Here is a 20,601-nt window from a genome sequence, read left to right on the forward strand (position 1 = left end):
GACTGTCCATATCAGAACTAAAAAGGTCTGCAAATCTACACATGAACAAAAGTGGTAAGTTTGTGCATTTTTCTGCTAATAAAAGAGGAGAACTGGCTCCTTGCACCTGTGTGGTCTTCTGCTCTTTATGCGTTTACAAGTTTTATTCTTAGTATAGAGTTTAAAAAATGGCAAGCACTTAAAATCGTACTTATGTTCAGTGTATAACAGCTTTCAGCCCTCGAACCCTTCCTAGTAAAGCCATGATCATTTCTGTGGGCTCAGTCATTTTGATGGTGTCTCCTAGGAAAATAGATCTGTTTTGTTAAATATTAAACAACTACTTTCAAAAGATATGCCAAATTTAGATATTTTTAAAATAAGTTGCTTTTTTTTTCTTTTCAGATATATTTATACTCTACCTGTGACTAATAATTATGCTCCATGGTAATAAAATTGTTTTAAAATTGCTTCCTTGTCCTTTTAATTATCTTACTCCTTATTATAGTTATTTCTACGCTCTCCAATCATTTATGAGATCCTCTCATGCTTGCCTTTCATATTTGCCTGGTCATTGAAAGGCTCCGTGGCAGCGTATGGTGTGGTGAAATGGTGTGTAGGGCGTGGGTCCAAGTCCTAGTAAGCTGGGGAAAGATATTTATATTTTATTCCAAGTGTGTGGGAACACACTTAAGGTATTGGGAGTGATGAACTAGAATAGTTGCATTTTAAAATTCAGGTAAATAAAAATAGTTACTTAATAAGATGAAGGAAGAACATTTTCATCAATTATTGGGGATATTATCTTCCTTCAGTAGGGAAATTTTGTTTTACTTACGCTCACCTGTTCCACTCTGTGGTCTGTGTAACCCACAGTGAAACAACCGTAATTTCTTGTTTATTAAAAAAGAACTAATTTGAGTATGTTAAGATTTCCAAAATTTGAAAAAAAATTCATCTATGACTCAAACAAATATAAACGACAAAGTTTTAAATGAGTGTTTATTTTCTCAACTGGTTAATTTTGGTTTCAATATACATAATGAAAGCACAATAATAATAATAATTAAATAACATACAAAAATAGCCAAAGGAACTATTCATGTGTTTATAGTCCTTACCAGTTCTTTCTACTTTTGATCCATTTTGATTATTATCTCAATCAACCAATATATCCTTGTGTGAAATATATAGACTAACCACATTTAAAACAAAAAATTGAGGTAAAGAGAAGTGGAATGATAGGTCAAGAAGAACCATCTTAACTGGGAGGTAGGGCTTTGAATCAAGACCTGGGATTCCATATCCAGTACATGTCCAGAAGTTATGAAATCAAACTAAGGTTTTTAGATGATGAATGCCCCTTCCTTCTTTTTTTTTCCATTTGCAGTACAACACCAGAAGAAATCATGGAGAAGAGGAACACAACCTCAGACTTCATTCTTCTAGGACTCTTTAAACACACAGGACCCCACCTCTTTCTCTTCATGTTGGTGCTGACAATGGCCATTGCTTCTTTGGTGGGCAATGCCCTCTTGCTTCTCCTGATTTACTGGGATCCGCGGCTACACACACCCATGTACTTCCTACTGAGCCAGCTCTCCCTCATGGACTTGATGCTGGTTGCCACCATTGTGCCCAAAATGTCTGCTGACTACTTGACTGGCAAGAAGTCCATCTCCCCTGCTGGCTGTGGGTTGCAGATCTTTGTTTCACTCACATTGGGTGGTGGAGAGGGTTTTCTCTTAGCAGCAATGTCTTATGACCGCTTTGTGGCTGTTTGCCACCCACTGCGATACCCTGTCCTCATGAGCTGGCAATTATGCTTGAGAATGACTTTGGGGTGTTGGTTCCTGGGGGCAGCTGATGGGATCATGCAAGCTGCTGCTACCCTGAGCTTCCCATTTTGCAGCGCTCATGAGATTGATCATTTCTTCTGTGAGGCCCCCATGCTGGTGCGTTTGGCTTGTGCCAACACATCATTCTTTGAAAATGTAATGTATATCTGCTGTGTGTTAATGCTTCTGGTCCCCTTTTCCCTCATCTTGACTTCCTATAGTCTCATCCTCTCTGCTGTTCTCCAGATGCATTCCAGAGAAGCCAGCAAGAAGGCTTTTGTTACCTGCTCCTCACATTTGGTTGTGGTGGGATTCTTTTATGGAGCTGCTATTTTTATTTACATGAGACCAAAATCCTACAGGTCAGCTAACCATGATAAGCTTGTGTCAGCATTCTATACTATCTTCACCCCTGAGCTGAACCCCCTCATTTATAGTCTGAGGAACAGTGAGGTCAAGGTAGCCTTGAAAAAGTGGCTGGGGAAATGTGCAAATTTAAAATGCCAGCAAGCTTAGTCCCACTCTTCAAGGTTACTCAATGTTAAATGAGTCTAATTTCCTGAAGTCATTAACATTTAAACATATTGTAATTCTCTCTCCTTTAGTAATGCATGAAGAGAAAGTTAAATTCATTGATAAGTATAATAGGAAGTTGTTAAGAATTAAGGGAGACCACTATATTGAGAGATACTATTTCTTTAGCACTTACTATTTGCTATGCTCCACACTAAGCAATTTTTATAGATTATTTTGTATCCTATTAACAACTATATGATATACCATGATATACGTACTTTGACACCCATCTTCTAAATGAGAAAACGGAAGCATGAAAAATTAAATATTGTTCCCAATATAACACAGCAAGTAAATGTTAAAATGTGAATCCCAAGCTTGTCCCCTAACAAGGTATGCTTTATTTCTGTCCTGCAATTTATTATTTTTTAATTATTATTATTTTTTTTGCAGGAGAAGATTCATGCAAAGCTAACATCTTTTGCCAATCTTCCTCCTTTTTCTTCCTTTCCCCTACCCCAGAGCCCCAGTACATAGTTGTGAATAGGTGTAAGTCCTTCTAGTACTTCTATGTGAACCACTGCCACAGCATGGCTATTGACAGATGAGTGATATGGTCCTACACCCAGGAACTGAACCTAGGCCACCAAAGTGGAGCGTGCTGAACTTTAACAACTAGGCCATCAGGGCTGGCTCCCAGTGAGTTATTTTAAACACTATGTTTTCTATGTCTTTGCTCCATGCATTTATAAGAACTAAATATAGGAATGCCACCAAAGACAAATGAGAACACTACTATTTAACTATAGTTTAAAATACAGGCCCATGGCAAAGGAAAAAGTGCACAACTTAAATATGTGTTATATAGTTACCGTTTTTTAAAAAAACAGTCTTCCACAGTCTGTTTTATTTGGAGTCTGAAGGCAAATCTTTTTAATTCATGTAACTTTTCATTTAAATAATATATATCTTTCCCCAGGCTCTAGTTGTAATTGCAGTGGCCAATCTGTTTTACAGTACACCAATACTAAATTTTCTTTCTTGGAACTGATTGTATGACTGATATTTAAATGTTATGTTGATTTACGATGGACATGGGGTCCATGGATATGAATTCAGATGCGTAAACTGCTTAGTCTTTTCTGTTTTGTTTTGTTTATTGCAGTAACATTGGTTCATAACATTGTATAAATTTCAGGTGTACATCATTATACTTCTATTTCTGCCTAGAGTACATCATGTTCACCAACCAAATACTAATTACAACCCATCACCACACACATGTGCCGAATTATCCCTTTCACCCTCCTCCCTCCCCCCTTCCCCTCTGGTAACCACCAATCCAATCTCTGTCTCTATGTGTTTGTTTATTGTTGTTATTATCTACTACTTAATGAAGGAATAGAACATGTGATGATAATGAGTTATCAAACCTGAATAAGAGTCAACCATCTGTTTCTTATAAGTTATATGGGTCACCTTACCTCTGCAAATGTCCAAATAACTAGAACTATTTATCATATAAAATATGGGGACTTTGAAAAGAGAAGAAACAAGACTATTTCTTCTGTCTGTTAGATGGAGACACAAGCCAGGCAGATATGGCAGAAAGCTGTGGTCATCAAGGCCAAATTATAATCAGAAACTGCATAACAAGGTGGCTTAGAGAATTTTACGATGGAGCCTAAATTTTCTATAGGTGTAACAAACTTAAAAAATAAATAAAGTTTTAAACGTACAAAGAAAAATAACCCCAGAAAGAGCTTCCAGGGACAATGAATCGAAATATGAGTTTCTGAGAGTTAAAATGGCATTTCAAGTCCACCTAAATTCCAACATGAATGTTTTAGAGCAACATAGGAAATTTCCAGCTTCATGCAGAGATGCAAGTACCAATATCACATGCATATTCGTGATAGTACCTTAACCAATGCATGTAGATCCTGGGTCCATGTCCAGAGAGATTATTTGGGAAACTCTACACTTCTAGAAGGAATTGAGGACATCAGAAGAGAGCAGCCACCTTTTTAAGACTAAGAGTTTGCTTGCCTTGTTTATTATTCTCCTCATCCTGTCTTAGGATGAAAAACAGGAACGCAATTTCTTAATGTTCTGTCAATTATGTCATCAAAATTTTTTCTTCTCTTTAATGAAATTGATACAAATAAATACAGTCATGAAAATTTCATTATTTGTATAAGATTCATTTACCATCAGAAAAATAGCTTTGAAAACATATTGATTAGAAAATGGTGTATTAAGTCCATAAAATTTGATAAGATAAAAATATTTCAACAAAACAACTATTCAGCCTGATCTATAGCATGAAACTCAAACAAGAAAAAGAAACAATAACCAAATAACGTTATCTCCAAGAAAATATAAGGCATTAATAAAAATTGACCAGATACTTGTAAAAATAGCAGTATATTTCAGAGAAATAGTATAGACCAGTTATCTGACCGTAATGAAATTAAGTATGAAATCAAAGACAATTTAAAAATGGTTTTGAAAATTCTGTACCCATTTCTTTATTGTTTTGATTGCTTTTGAAAACTTTTACTCAGTTTTTTTTTTTTTTTGAGGAAGACTAGCTCTGAGATAACATCCGATGCCAATCCTCCTCTTTTTGATGAGGAAGATTGGCCCTGGGCTAACATCCGTGCACATCTTCCTCCACTTTATATGGGATGCCGCCACAGAATGGCTTGACAAGCATGCATCAGTGCGCGCTCGGGATCTGAACATGCGAACCCTGGGCCGCCAAAGCAAAGCATGTGTACTTAACTGCTACGCCACAGGGCAGGCCCCTACTCTAGTTTTTAAATAAATATTTACATAGAAAATTTTCAAAAGGTATTACTGATATGTTTTCCATAGGCATCTAAAAATAAAGGAATATCATGCAGAGGCAGTAATTACAAAGCCATGAATACTAAGAAAATTTGAACTGGGGAATTACCTTGAATATATCATCTTCGAGGAATAATTTACTTACAGTTGATATGGTTTTTAATTAATTTAGTTAACATAAATCTCAAGCATACAGCTTGATGAATGTTACATGTGTACATGCCTATGTAACTACAACAAAGATTTAGAATACTCCACATTTCTAGTACCCTTGGAGACTTCCTTTTGTTTTTCCCAATCAAAAACTCCAAAAAGGCAATCACTATTCTAACATACCATCATTAATTATGCTATGCTTCTTCTGCTCAATATTATGTTTTAGAGATTCATCTATATCGCTTTTCAATATTCTACATATGTGAGATCATATAATATTTGTCTTACTCTGTCTGACTTTTCATTTATCATAATACCCACAAAGTCAGTCAGTGTTGTCACAAATGCTTGAGTTTCCTTCTTTATTATGGCTTAGTAATACTCCATTGTATATGTGAATATATATATACACATATATATATGAAGCTTAGGTTGTTTCCAGGTGTTTGCTTTTGTGAATAATGCTGCAGTGAACATGGGTGTGCAGATATCTCTTAGAGATTTTGATTTCATTTTATTTGGATATATACCCATAAGTTGGATTGCTGGACCATATGGAAGTTCTATTTTTAATTATTTGGGGAATCTCCACACAGTTTTCCTTAGTGGCTGTACCAATTTACATTACCAACAACTGCATAGAGCTCCCTTTGCTTCACACCCTCAGTAGTGCTTTGTTATCTCTTGTCCTTTTGATGATTTTCATTCTAGCAGATGTAAGGTGACATCTCAACGTGGTTTTGATTTGCATTGCCCTAATAATTAACGATATTAAACATCTTCTCATGTCTTTTTCGGCCATTTATACGTCTTCTTTAGAAAAATGTCTATTCAGATCCTTTGTCCATATTTTTAATCAGGTTATTTGTATTTTTGTTATTAAATTGTAGGAGTTCCATATTTATTTTGAATCTTAACCCCTCATCACATATATTATTTGCAAATATTTTGTTTTTTTAGTATGTTGTCTTTTCATTTTTTGGTTATTTATTTTATTGTGCATAAGGTTTTTAGTTTGATGCAATCCTACTTGTTGATTTTTGCTATTTTTTGTCTATGCTTTTGGTGTCATATCCAAAAAATCCTTGTGAAAACCAATCAAGGTCTTCTAAGACCTTGTCTTCTAAGAGTTTTATGGTTTCAGGTCTTACATTAAAGTCTTTAATCCATTTCCAGTTAATTTTTCTGAGCATTGTAAGATAGAGGTCCAGTTTTGTTTAATTGTGTGTGAATATCCAGTATTTCAAATACCATTTATTGAAGAGACAATCCTTTCCTCATTAAGTATTCTTGGCTTTCTTGTCAAGTATTAGTAGACCATATATGTATGGGTCTATTTCTGGGCTCTCAATTCTGTTCCATTATTGTATATTTTACTTTTATGTTGGTACCATCTAGTTTTGATTAGAATTGCTTTGTAATATAGTTTGAAATCGGAAAGGGTGATACCTCTGGCTATGTTATTTTTTCCCAAGATTGCTTTGGATAGTCAATGTCTTTTGTGATTCCATACAAATTTGAGGATTTTTCTTTTTCTATTTCTGTGAAAATGTTATTGGAATTTTGATAGAGATTGCATCTTTGGATAGTATTGACATTTTAACAATATTAATTCTTCTGATCCGTGAATATGGGATATCTTTCCATTTGTTTTTGTCTTCCTCAAATTTTTTCTTATAGTTTAGAGTGTATAGATCTTCTGCCTCCTTGGTTAAACATATTCTTAAGTATTTTATTGTTTTTGATGGTATTATAACTAGGATTTTTTTAATATCTTTTTCAAATATTTTGGTGTAAGTGTATAGAAAGAAAACTGATTTTTTATGTTGATTGATTTTGCATCCTGCCACTTCACTGTATTAATTTATTCTATGACTTTTTGATTAAGTCTTTAGGATTTTCGTACATAAGATTATATTGTCTGCGAACAGAAAAATAGTTTATTTTAACTTTCTGATTTTGATGCCTTTATTTCTTTTTCTTAACTAACTGCTTTGGCTAGAATTTCCAGTACTGTGTTGAATGGGAATGATAAGAGTGTGCATCTTTTACTTGTTCATGATTTTAGATGAAAAGGTCTCCCACTTTCAGTATTGGGTATGATGTTCGTCATGGACTTGACCTACATGACCTTTATTATGTTCAGGGACATTATTTCTCTACCTAATTAGTTGAGAGTTTTTATTATAAAAGAATAGTAAATATTTTTCAAATGATTGTTCTGCATCTTTTGAGAGGCGAATCAGATTTTTACCTTTTACGTTATAAATGTGGCATATCACATTTATTGATTTGCATATGTTGAACCATTTTTGTGTGCCAGAAACAAGTGCCACATGATAGTTATGTATGATTCTTTTTGTGTACTATTGAATTTAGTTTGCTTGTATTTTGTTGAGAATTTTTGCATCTATATTTATCAAGGTTATCAGTGGTACTTTTCTTTTTTTTCTTTTTTTTTGTAGCATCCTTATCTGGCTTTAGTGTCAGAGTGATACTGGCTTAGGTAAATACATTTGGAAGTGTTCTCTTTTCTTAAATTTTTTTGTAAAAGTTAGAGAAGGATTGGTGTTAATTCTTCTTTAATTGTTAGGTAGAATTCACCAGTGATACAATCTGATCTTGGCCTTTTCTTTGTTGCAATGTTTGATCATAGCTTCTATCTCCTTACTTGCTATTGGTCTGTTCAGAGCTTCTATTTCTTTATGATTCTGTCTTGGTAGGTGTATATTTCTAGGAATTTATCCATTTTATCTATGTTGTCCAATTTTTTAGCATGTAATTTTTTTATAGTAGCTTTCTATGATCTTTGTATTTCAGTGGTATCGTTTGCAATGTCTTTTCTTCTAATTATATTTATTTGGGTCATTTTTTTTTTAATAATCTAGCTAAAGTTTTGTCACCTTTGTTAATTACTTAAAAAATATTTGAAATTACTTAAAAAATATATGAAACTTTTGTTCATAATTTCAATTGTTTTCCTATTTTCTATTTCACTAATTTCTGCTCTGATTTTTGTTATTTCCTTTCTTCTGCTAAGTTTGGGTTTGGTTTGTTCTTCTTTTTCTAGTTCGTTGAAATCTAATGTTGGGTTGTTTATTTGAGATCTTTTTTTTATGTTGGCGCTTACAGTTTTAAACTTTCTCCTTGGTATTGCTTTTGCTGCAAGCCATAAATTTTGGCAAGTTGTGTTAGCATTTTTCTTTTTATCAACATATCTTTTGATTTCTTTTTCATTTCTTTGATTTTTTGTTTGTTCATGAATGTGTTGTTTAATTTCCATACATTTGTAAATTTTCTTATTTTTCTGCTTTTATTGATTTCTAGTTTCGTACTATTGCTGTTGGAAAAGATATTAATATAATTCTATCTGCTTGGTTTTGATGAGACTTGTTTTTTTTGGTGTATCATATGATTTATTCTGGAGAACATTCTATGTGTACTTGTAAAAATATATATTCTGCTGCAGTTGGAAAAAATGTTCTGTGTATGTCTTTTAGATCATTTGTTTTATAGTGTTGTTCAAATCTTGTTTTCTTATTGATTTTCTATCTGGATGGTCTATCCATTTTGGGGAGTGGAGAATGGGATATTAAAATCCTCTATTATTATTATATTGTTAATTATTTCTCCATTTAGTGTTGTCAGTGTTTGCTTTATATATTTATATATTTAGCTATTCATGTTGGATGAATAGATATTTATAATTGTTATATCTTCTTGATGAATTCACATCTTTATCATTATATAACGACCATATTTGTCTCTTTGACAATATCTAATTGGTCTGATATAAGTACAGCTACACTTGTTCTATTTTTCTTACCATTTACTTGAAATACCTTTTTTCATCCCTACACTTTCAGTTTCTGCGTTTCCTTAAAGTTAAAGTGAGTCTCTTGTACACAACATATCATCAAATCTTGTTTTCTTTATGCATCCAGCCATTCTGTGTTTTTTTGATTGGAGAATTTAATCGACTTACCATTAAAGTAATTGTTGTTATGTAAGGACTTACTATTACCATTTTATTAGTTGTTTTCTGACTGTTTTAGATTTCTTTTATTCCTCTCTTGCTGTCTTCCTTCATAATTTGATGATATTTCATGGTGGAATTCTCTGATTACTTTATCTTAAACTTTCGCTTTTACTAAGGATTTTTTCTTTGTGGTTTCTATGAGGCTTACATAAAATATCTTATAGTTATAACATCCTATTTTAAGCTAATAACAACTTAACTTTGATAGCATACAGAAATACCATATTTTTACTTCTCCGTCCCTCAAATTTTATGTTATTAATGTCACAATTACATTTTTAATATTGTGTATTAACTAACAAATTATTGCTGTTTTAGTTGAGCACATTTGCTTTTTAACTTTTACATGAGAGTTGAAAAGGATTTATATACCACCATTACAATATCTGAGACTATGACTTTGACTATATATTTAACTTTACCGATAAGTTTTATACACTCATACGGTTTTACATTTTTAATTAGGGTCTTTTTATTTTATTTTGAAGAACTTTCTTCAGCATTTCTTGTAAGGCAGGTTTGGTGCCTTATTGGTGATGACCTCCCTCAGCTTTAGTGAATTTGGAAATGTCTTTATGTGTCCTTCACTTTTGAAGGACAGCTTTGACAGTTATAGTATTCTTCATTGGCATTTCTTTTTTCTTTCAACATTTTGAATGTATCATCACATTTTTTCCTGAGTTGCAAGATTTCTGCTAAGAAACTACTGATAGTCTTATGGAGGATCTGTTGAATGTGAGGTCATTTTCTGTTGCTGCTTTAAAAATACTCTTTTTGTCTTTGAGTGTTGATATTTTAATTACAATGTATCTTGATATAGCCCTTTTTGGGTTCAAGCTATTTGAGGACCTTTAGTCCTCATGAATCTGAATATTCATTTCTCTCTCCAAGTTGGGAAATTTTTCATTCATTATTACTTTAAATAGACTTCCTGCCCCTTTCTATCTCTCTCTTCTCTTTCTGGAATTCCCAAAACGTGTATATTGTTTTGCTGGAAAAAGTTACATAAGTCCTGTAGGCTTTCTTTCCTCTGTTTCATTCTTTTTTCTTTTTGCTTCTCTGATGGTATAATTTTAAATGACTTTTTTTTTTTAGTTCATTGACTTTTTTTCTGCTTGTTCAAGTATGTTATTGAAGCTCTGTATTGAATTTTCCAGATCAGTCATTGTATTCTTCAGCTCTAGAATTTGTTTGCTTTTTTGATGGTTTATATTTATTTGTTGAGCTTATTTTGTTCATGAATTGTTTTTCTAATTTTCTTTAGTTGTCTATGTGAGTTCTTGTATTTTACTGAACTTCTTTAAAAGGATTAATCTGATTCTTTATCAAATCTTTCAAAGATATCAGTTTCTTTATAGTCAGTTATTGGAACTACATTAGTTTCTTTTGTTACTGTCATATTTACCTGATTCTTTCTGAGCCTTCAATTCTTGCACTTATGTCTGCACATTTGAGTAAATGGTCTTCTCTTCTATACTTTAGAGATGTGCTTTTGCAGAAAAAGAGCTTTATAATTCAGCTCATTTTGGGGTTCTTGATAGTTCTTCTGGTTGCATCTGCAGGTATGTAGGGTGTGCTGTTGAGGTCTCTAATTGAGTGAAGCCTCTGCCTATACTCAGAGGTCAGGGGAGGGGCTGCTGGCTGGGCTCCGTGTTCAAGCAGGGCTACTGACTGTGCTTCCTGTTGTGGCAGGTCTGTAGCCTGTGCTTCAAGGTCAGATGAGGACAGAAGCTGAGCTTTCAGTCACCTCTAGTCAGATGGATTAGTAGACTGCGTTTTGTGGCAAGGCAGTACTTCTGGTTGGACTCTGTGATTGGGCATGACTGCAAGCTGGGGACCCAAAACAGGCAGAACTGCTGACTGAGCTCCTGGCCACTACCTACAGAAATGCAGCCTACTAATATGTGTGTGCTTGTTGTTGTCAGCCCCCACTTTCTTTTTAAATCTGATCAGTTGTGGTCCAACTCTGCTGATTCTTCAGTGATCCCCATGAGGCAAGACCCAACTGGGCCTTCCAAATGTGTTCCACAACTCTGGGAAAGCTGGTTGTTCACTTTTGGCTCTCTTTTTCCCCTTGGAGAAACTGTAGGCCAAGGGCAACTTTCAGGCATTATGCTGTGCTGTCCTGGGAGGAGAGGAAACAGAGTCAAAGTGAAAGTCCTCTTCTTACCCTTCTAATGTGATCATTCTCTGTCTCTGTGGTCCAAGGGGTTTCTTTAGCTTCACCCCCAGGTCATGGGATTTTCACAAAGATGTTTTTCTATGGATAACTACTAGTCGGTATTTTGGTGGTGGGGAATGAATTTAGGAACCACTTATTCCACAATCTTGATGATTTCCTCCTATAGAAGTTTTAGAATCTGCTTGTAACTTCACGTACAAAATTGCTGAGATCTTTAAATTAAGATTGCGGTAGATCTTTACATCAGTTTAGGGAAAAATGACACGTTAACTTGTGATTTTCTTTTTTTTTTTACTTCTCTTATTACAACTTGGTGTTGAAATATTTTTGTGTTTGAATTGCAGACAGTTTCAAAAATAGTGCAAATAGTTCTTGTGTACCCTTCACTCAGCTTTTCAATGATTATGTGTTACATAATCACAGTACATTATCAAAACCAGGAAAATGACTGGAAGAACACTATTGACTCAGGTACAGACCTCATTCAAATACTGCCGGTTTTTATATACTTGTGTGTGTGTAAATAGAGTTCTATGAAATTTTACTACATGTGTAAATTTATGTAAACATCATAAAAATTATTATACAGACTGTTGCATTTTCACAGAAAAACGCTTTTGTGTTATTCCATTATAGTCACACCGTTTCCCCAATTTTAAACCCTAGAGACATCTGATGTATTTTCTACCACTATGATTTCATCACTTTAATTATATATATATTATATATATGGTGTATAGTTTTGAAATTGGCTCTTTTGACTCAGCACAATATCTTTAAGATCTATTCTATGATTGCATTTATTGAAAATTTGTTTCTTTTTACTGCTGATTAGTACAATATTGTAAGGATGTACTAAAGTTTTTTTATATATGAACATTCAATAATTTTTGAATATCATACTAACAATTATCGATATCACCGTCATCACTGTTATATAACATTTGTTTAGCTTAGCTCTTACTGTCTAAAGGACAGTGGTATACTGTTCTTTACTTTAATATTCTCATTTTCTCTATATTTTTTCCTTTTTATCCCCTTTACTCATTTCTCCCACCCTTCCAATCCCCCACCCACTGCCTCTGGCAACCACCAATCTGTTCTCTGTAACTATGAGCTTGTTTCTTTTTTTTAAGATTTAACAAATAAGAGATTATATGGTATTTGTCTTTCTCTGATTGACTTATTTCACTTAGCCTAATGTCCTCGAGGTCCATCCAAGCTGTCGCAAATGGCAAGATTTTATTCTTATTTTATTGCTGAATAATATTGTATTGAATATATATACTTATCCGTTCATCCATTGATGAACGGATAAGTTGTTTCCATGTCTTTACTATTGTAAATAATGTGGCAACGAGCATAGAGGTTCACATATCTTTTGGAGTTAGTGTTTTCATTTTTGGAGGGGAAAAATACCCAAAAGTGGAATTGCTGAATCATATGGTAGTTTTATTTTAAATTTTTTGAGGAAGCTTCATACTATTATCCATAGTGGCTGTGCCAATTTGCATTCCCACCAACAGTGCACAAGTGTTTCCTTTTCTCCAAATCTTTGCCAGCACTTGTTACTTCTTGACTTTTTGATAATAGCCATTCTAACAGGTGTGACGTGATATTTTATTGTGGTTTTGATTTGCATTTCCCTGATTATTAATAGTATTGAGCATATTTTCATGTACTTATTGACAATCTGTATGTCTTCTTTGGAAAAATGTCTATTCAGATCTTCTGCCCATTTTTTAATTGGATTGTTTCTGTTTTTGCTATTGAGTTGTATGACTACTTTTTTCTTTTGTTATCTTTGCTAATGGTGTCAGATTTAAAAATTCATTACCACGACCTATGTCAAGGAGCTTACCAGCTATGTTTTCCTCTGTGAGTTTTATGGTTTCAGGTCTTATGTTCAAGTTTTTGATCTATTTTGAGTTAATTTTTGCATAAGGCATAAGAAGTGGCCTAGGTTAATTCTTTTGCATGTGGCTGCTTAGTTTCTCAACCATTTATTGAATAGACAGTCTTTTCCTCATTTAATATTCTTGGCTCCTTTGTCATAGATTAATTGACCATATATGAGTGGGTTTATTTCTGGGGTCTCTATTCTGTTCGGCTGTCCTATGTGTCTGTATTTTTACCAATACCATCTTGTTTTAATTACTATATCCCTGAAATATAATTTGAAATAAGGGACCATGATGCCTCCATCATTGTTTTTCCCTCAAGATTGCCTTGACTAGTTGGGTTCTTTTGTGATTCCAAACAAATTTTAAAATGGCTTGTTCTATTTTCATGAAGAATGCCGTTAGAAATTTTATAGGGATTACATTGAATCTGTAGATTTGTTCAGGTAGTATGGACATTTTAACAATAACAATTCTTTGAATTCATGAGCATGAAAAGTCTTTCCATTTATTTGTGTCTTGTTCAATTTCTTTTATCAATGTCTTCAAGTTTTCAGAGTAGAGGTCTTTCACTTTCTTTGTTAAATTTATTCCTAGATATTTTATTTTTTGATGCAATTGTAAGTGACCTTCTCTTCTTAATTTCTTTTTTGGTAGTTCATTATTAGTGTATAGAAACACAACAGATTTTTTACATATTGATTTTGTATCTTGCAACTTTATTGAATTGTTAGTTCTAACGGTTTTTTGATGAAGTCTTTGGTGTTTTATAGATATATCTATATATACATACAATATTACATCATCTGCATCTTTTGTATTTTGGATGAATTTTATTCCTTTTTGTTGCCTAATTACTCTGGCTAGGACTTCCAATACTACATAGAAGAAAGATGGCAAGAGTAAGCATCGTTGTCTTGCTCTTGATCTTTGAAGAAAAGCTTTTTGTTTTCTACTATTGAGTATGATGTTAGCTGTAGTTTGTCACATATGGCTTTTATTATGTTAAGATACATTTCCTCTATGCCTGATTTGTGGAAACTTTTTATCATAAGTAGAGATTGAAATTCGTCAAATGCTTTTTCTGCATCTACTGTAAAGATCATATTTTTATCCTTTATTTTGTCAATATAGTGCATCACATTGACTGATTGGCATATTTTGAACCATCCTTGCATTTTTGGAATAAATCTCACTTGATTATGGTGTATTTTCCTTTTAATGTATTGTGAATTTGGTTTGCTAATATTTTGTTGAGAGTTTTTGCATCTATGTTTATCAGAGATACTGGCCTTTATTTTTCTTCTTTTCTGTCATCCTTGTGTCATTTTGTTAATAGAATAATGCTAGCCTTGTAAAATGAGTTTGGGTGAGTTTGTTCTTCTTCTATTTTTTGGAAGATTTTGAGAAGGATTGCTATTGATTCTTCTTTGAATGTTTGGTAGAATTTACCAATGATGCCATCTAGTTCTGGGCATTTCTATGTTTGGAGGTTTTTGATTAACAATTCAATATCCTTACTAGTAATTTAACTGTTCAGATTTTCTATTTCTTCATGATTCAGTCTTGATAGATTGTATGTTCCTAGCAATTATCTATTTTTTTAGATTGTCTAATTTGTTGACATATAACTGTTCATACTAATTTCTTATGATCCTTTATATTTCTATGATATCAATTGTAACATCTCCTCTTTTATTTGTGATTTTATTGATTTGAGTCCTCTCTTTTTTTCTGGGTGAGTGTAGGTAAAGGTTTGTCAATTTTGTTTATGTTTTCATAGAAACAGCTTTTCATTTCATTGATCTTTTCTGTTGTCTTTTTAGTCTCTATTTTATTTACTTCTGCTCTCTTTGTTATTTTCTTCCTTCTACTAACTTTGGGCTTCATTTGTTCTGTTTTTATAGTTCCTTGAGGTGTAAAGTTAGCTTGCTTATTTGAGACTTTTCTTATTTCTTGAGGTAGGCACTTATTGCTATGAATTTCCTTCTTAGAACAGTTTTGGTTGCATCCCATAAATTTTGGTATGTTATATTTCTATTTCATTTGTCTCAAGGTATTTATTTATTTTTTTTTCTTTGACTCATTGTTTGTTCAGTAGCATGTTGTTTAATCTCCATATATTTGTAAATTTTTCCATTTTCTTTGACTAATTGATTTCTGATTTCATAAAATTGTGGTTAAATAATGCTTGATATGATTTTAATCCTCTTAAATTTATTAAAACTTTTTTTGTTGCCTAACATATGATCTATCCTGAAGAATGTTCCATGTGCAGGATAGATCATGAGACAAATATGGGTTCTGTTGCTTTTGAATGGAACATTCTGTATATATCTAAATTGGTTAATATTCTTTTTTTTTTTATAATTTTTATTTATTTATTTATTTTCCCCCAAGGCCCCAGTAGGTAGTTGTACATCATAGTTTAACATCCTTCTAGTTGCTGTACGTGGGACGGGGCCTCAGCATGGCGGGAGAAGCGGTGCGTTCGTTGGTGCACGCCTGGGATCCGAACCCCGGGCCGCCAGCAGTGGAGTGTGCGCACTTAACCGCTAAGCAACGGGGCCGGCCCTAAATTGGTTAATATTCTAATTTTAAACCTCAACATGAGACTTTGAGGAAGATACCAGTTTTATTATCATTTTGTAAATAAGCAAATTAATAAAGGAGAATTTAATGACTTTCTTTCAGTAATTTGTACCATCTAAAAAATTATCCAACTCCAGATATTTGATATTTAACATCCATTCCATTTTCTTATGTTTTCAAGCATATTGTTGCAAAGACTACTCTTTGTCAATTTCATATTCACTCTCCACATCTAATTATCTAACAAAATGACTACATTTGTAGAACAGAAATGTATCCAGGTTGAAAAAAATTGCATTCTTTCTTTCAGATAAATAAAGATCATCAGCTGAGGTTCTTGGTAGTTTTAAAGAGACATGATATAGCTGCTATTTATCCTTATATCTCTCCTTGGTTTTTCTTTATTCTTGTGTGAAATAAAGGGATGACAACTGAGGCTACAGCAGTCATATTGAAACATAAGAGAAAGAACAACAAATTGCAGACACAATTCAGTCCTGGCATCACTAGCCACCAAATCTGTGCTAGCGAAGGTCAAATTTTAGAATTGTATTACATGGAACCAGACATAGCCACTAACTGATAGACATTACTTTTCCTTTAGAGCATATAGTTAACAAATTTTAAGTAAAACATTATAAGATGTATTTATTGATACATAACTTGCTTTTATATCTTGCATTGATGTTATGCTTATACAAAAATTAAGAGCTAAACCATTGAATAAGCAAGTCTACTTCTGGGGACGGAATTCATCTATCCTTCAAAAGGCCACTTGGCTTGTAAATTTGAACCTGAATCATGAGGAAATATTTTTTACAGTTTTTCTGATATTTGATAAACATTTTTACGTTTCTTTTCCTTTCCTCCAAATCTCCCAGAATATTGAAACTTTATAACATTGATAATTGACAATGGTTAATAATCATAAAAAAACAGACTTTCTTGTATTGTCCTAAATGATGAGAGTCAATTGTCTGATCTTTTAGTTTCTTCAAGTAAACATACATATTCAGAGGCGAGAGATTACAGCCAAATATTAATTGGCTAATAAGTGGGATACACTGCCTATTTCATATCAAAGCTGATGATAAAATTACCTGTGTAAATTCACTATATATGATTTGCAATCATGTAATATCAAACAGTTGTAGAAATCATTTTTGTTGTAAGAATTAAGGAAGTCTCAAAAAACCATGACAAACTCTTAATATCAACTGCAACTCAACCTTCATCATGTGATGAAGGGTATACCCAGATGTGAATGTTGTATGTGTAGACATTTTACTCAGCTCCTGGTACTAAAGACTTTAAATAGTACTCACCTAAACTTGACAAAGATTTGTTTATCTCAATCAAGAGAAATTCAAAGTGAACAGCCCTGTGACACAGTGGTAGATGAACAGCACTGTCAATTTCCCAAGCACTTTCTCCCTCTCTGCTCAGCTACCTCTAGCATGTAGCTTTAATCTTACAGTTATTTGGTGGTCACAAAATGGCTACCACAACTTCTGCCATTATTTCCACATTCCAGACCAGTGCAGACTAGAATGTGGACAAAAATGCCCCACTTTAATCTTTCCCCTTCTAAGGAGCTATCCTCAAAGCCACCATCATTTTTCCACAGCAGTACCTCTTGCATGCCATTTGCTCAGAACTACAAGGAAGGATGGATAAGTTTCTATACACAATCTAAACACTTTATAAATAGAGTGAATCAAGTACACCTTTAAATTAATTTTACTGAAACTACCGTTATAAGGTCACTGATACCCTACGTATTGTTAAGTAAATAATCAGTTCTGTGTCTTTGCCTTACCAGCCCTTTTGTTGAGATTTGACACTCTTGATTCCCTTTTTATTGAAACACTTTGTTTATTTATCCTTTGGGCCGCTTATCTCCTCCCTCCTACATCATTGAATCTCCTTTTGCAATCTTCTTGTTGAATTGTCTTCATATAATTATTTGCAACATCCCAGGTCAGTCCTCAACTCTCTTCTCTGTCAACATTCACTTGGGAATCTCCTCCAGCCCCATGAGTTTAGCTACCATCTATAACTGATGACTTCCAAGTTACGTCTATGACCTTGATTCTCTCCCTATCTTCATTCTTGTACTTAACTACTTTTGAATAACTTCAATTGGATGTCTCCTGTGATTATCAATCTGAACATTTTTCCCTTTTTTAATTTTTCTTCAACAAATTATTATGAAAATATTTACACAGAAGAGTTGAATAAAAAGTAGAATAATCACCCACACACTCTTCCTGTAAGCCTTAAATTTAATATTTGTCATATTTTATTCATCTTTCCTTTACATTGAAACATTTAACATTAGTTTGTAAAAATCACACTTTCTCAATATCTCAACAAGTGTCTTCTAAAAACAAATACAATAATATATTTAATCACAATAATATTGACAACTATGGAAAATAAAATCACTATGATAATATCTAATAACCAGGAAATATTCAAATTTCTCTTACTTTTCTTAAAAATATACTTTCTAGTTATTATTTTTTGTATCATAATCCAAAGTTTATATATTGCATTTGGATGTTATGAAACTTTAGTTTCCATTAATTTACAGAATATTTTGTCACTACTTTATTGAAACTGAACTCTAGATTCAATAAAACAAACGGTCACAAAGATTCTTTGCTTGACCAAACCTTATTCAGGCTCTTGAACCTTCTCCTAGGCCTGTTTGTGCACTTTCCTGTGAAATCAGTTTTAGCAAGAACCTTGCTAAGTCAGTTTAACCAGAACAGTGGCCCTCAATATCTGATCAGATTCCTCATCCTTCACCATCCCCCAGGTGATGTTGACTACCCTGAGCTGTCTTCATTGACGTAGAATGGGCTATATGATTTTAGGAGTAAATATTACTTGTAAAGAGTACCAATATCATTCATTACACTAATGTGCAAATTCTTTCTTATGAGTTGTATTAAGTCTGAATATATTAAATTACTTAGGTTTTGTGTCAGTTTTTGCACTAGGTATTGGTTTTGTGGTGCTCCGTTTCCTCTGCCATTACGTTTCAAGACCTATTTGAAAGTTCGCTTTCTCCCACTTCAATTATAGAGCAATGCAGGACTAAGAGAATGATATATATTTGAGTAAGAACGAAAGCTATAAAAAATACCAAGGAATCATTGTCAAAGATTCAGCACAGAGTCAGCCAGAACATTTCACACAATTTCAGAGTATACAACCTTAATAAACAATACTGTAATAAAATTATGGCAGTTAGAATAAAAAAAGAACTATTTGCAGGTCAAAGAATATAATATGGTTTTCAGGTAGGTCCTAATAAAAGGAAAGTGAATAGTTTTATCCATATGATGTGGAACAGGATGTTATTGACATATGGAGAACTTCATCAATAAAAAATAAATAAATCAAGAGCTTGAACCCATAACACAGCAAAATTTTTAAAAAATTTCTTAAACATATTTGGTAAAGAGCCTTTAGTATTTTTTTAGTCAGAAATATGGATTGTTTAATCAGAACTTTATGATTATGTTTTATTTAATTTGATAAATTGAATACATTTATCAATTAAATTGTTTCTGAATCACTCCTCTGGTAATATTTATGAATTTCAGAAATTTTTCTATTTTTATGTCAAATATTTTAATATATAGAAATATTTAACTGAGTGACATATAACTATCTCTTCAATATTTTGCAGACCAAATAGGGTAAAAGAAGATCAGCAACACTTCTTAACTCTTTTTTTATCAACGTGTATTTCTCTTTATTATGAATCAGTGTATATCAAAATTTAAACATATGCAAAGAGCAATGAGAGTGTGATTGCTAATAGAAAGGTACTTTTTTTAAACCTACAAGTCCTGCTGTATATTTTCTATATAACCTGCATGCTTTGAATGGTTTTGTTTTTTTTTTTCTTTTTGTGAAGATTCACTCTGAGCTAACAACCATTGCCAATCTCCTTTTTTTGCTTGAGGAGGATTAGCCCTGAGCTAACAACTGTGCCAATCTTCCTCTATTTTGTATGTGGGTCCCCACCACAACATGGCTTGATGAGTGGTGTAGATCTGTGTCCAGGATCTGAACCAGTGAACCTGGGCCACTGAAGTAGAGTATGCCAGACTGAACCACTATGCCGTGGTGCTGGCCCCTGATGGGGTTTTTATATAAAAAATTTACACAGTAAAATTTTCCAAATATTAAGTACACATTTCACTAATTTTGAAAAATGAATATACTCGAACAACAATCTAATAAAATATAGAATATATCTACCAGCCCAGAAAGTTCCATCTAGTCCCACTCCGAATAGTTTCCCCTACTCCCACACACACAAAAATGTTGTTCATATTTTAATCTTCATAAATTAGTTTGCTTGTTCTTTAAACATGCATGTGTGTATATATATACATACACATTCACTGTATATATTTATGAAATGTAAACATGCAGTTTGTACATTTTTATCTTTCTCTCCTTTTGCTAAATATAACATTTGGAAATATATGCAAATTTTTCCATGTATTTATAGATTATTGG

The 20,601-nt window shown here is 33.0% G+C and overlaps 1 protein-coding gene across 1 annotated transcript; it reads left to right on the forward strand.

Moving 5' to 3' along the window:
- Positions 1 to 250: 250 nt before the first annotated feature.
- Positions 251 to 2,743, forward strand: LOC131421718 (olfactory receptor 2T33-like). Its single transcript, XM_058568506.1, has 2 exons — positions 251 to 426; positions 1,370 to 2,743. The coding sequence occupies exons 1-2, from the start codon at positions 335 to 337 to the stop codon at positions 2,331 to 2,333; spliced, it is 1,056 nt and encodes a 351-aa protein (XP_058424489.1). The 5' UTR covers positions 251 to 334; the 3' UTR covers positions 2,334 to 2,743.
- The last annotated feature ends 17,858 nt before the right edge of the window (positions 2,744 to 20,601 follow it).

The sequence above is a fragment of the Diceros bicornis genome, chromosome 3, assembly GCF_020826845.1.
Source record: "Diceros bicornis minor isolate mBicDic1 chromosome 3, mDicBic1.mat.cur, whole genome shotgun sequence".
Lineage (NCBI taxonomy): Eukaryota > Metazoa > Chordata > Mammalia > Perissodactyla > Rhinocerotidae > Diceros > Diceros bicornis.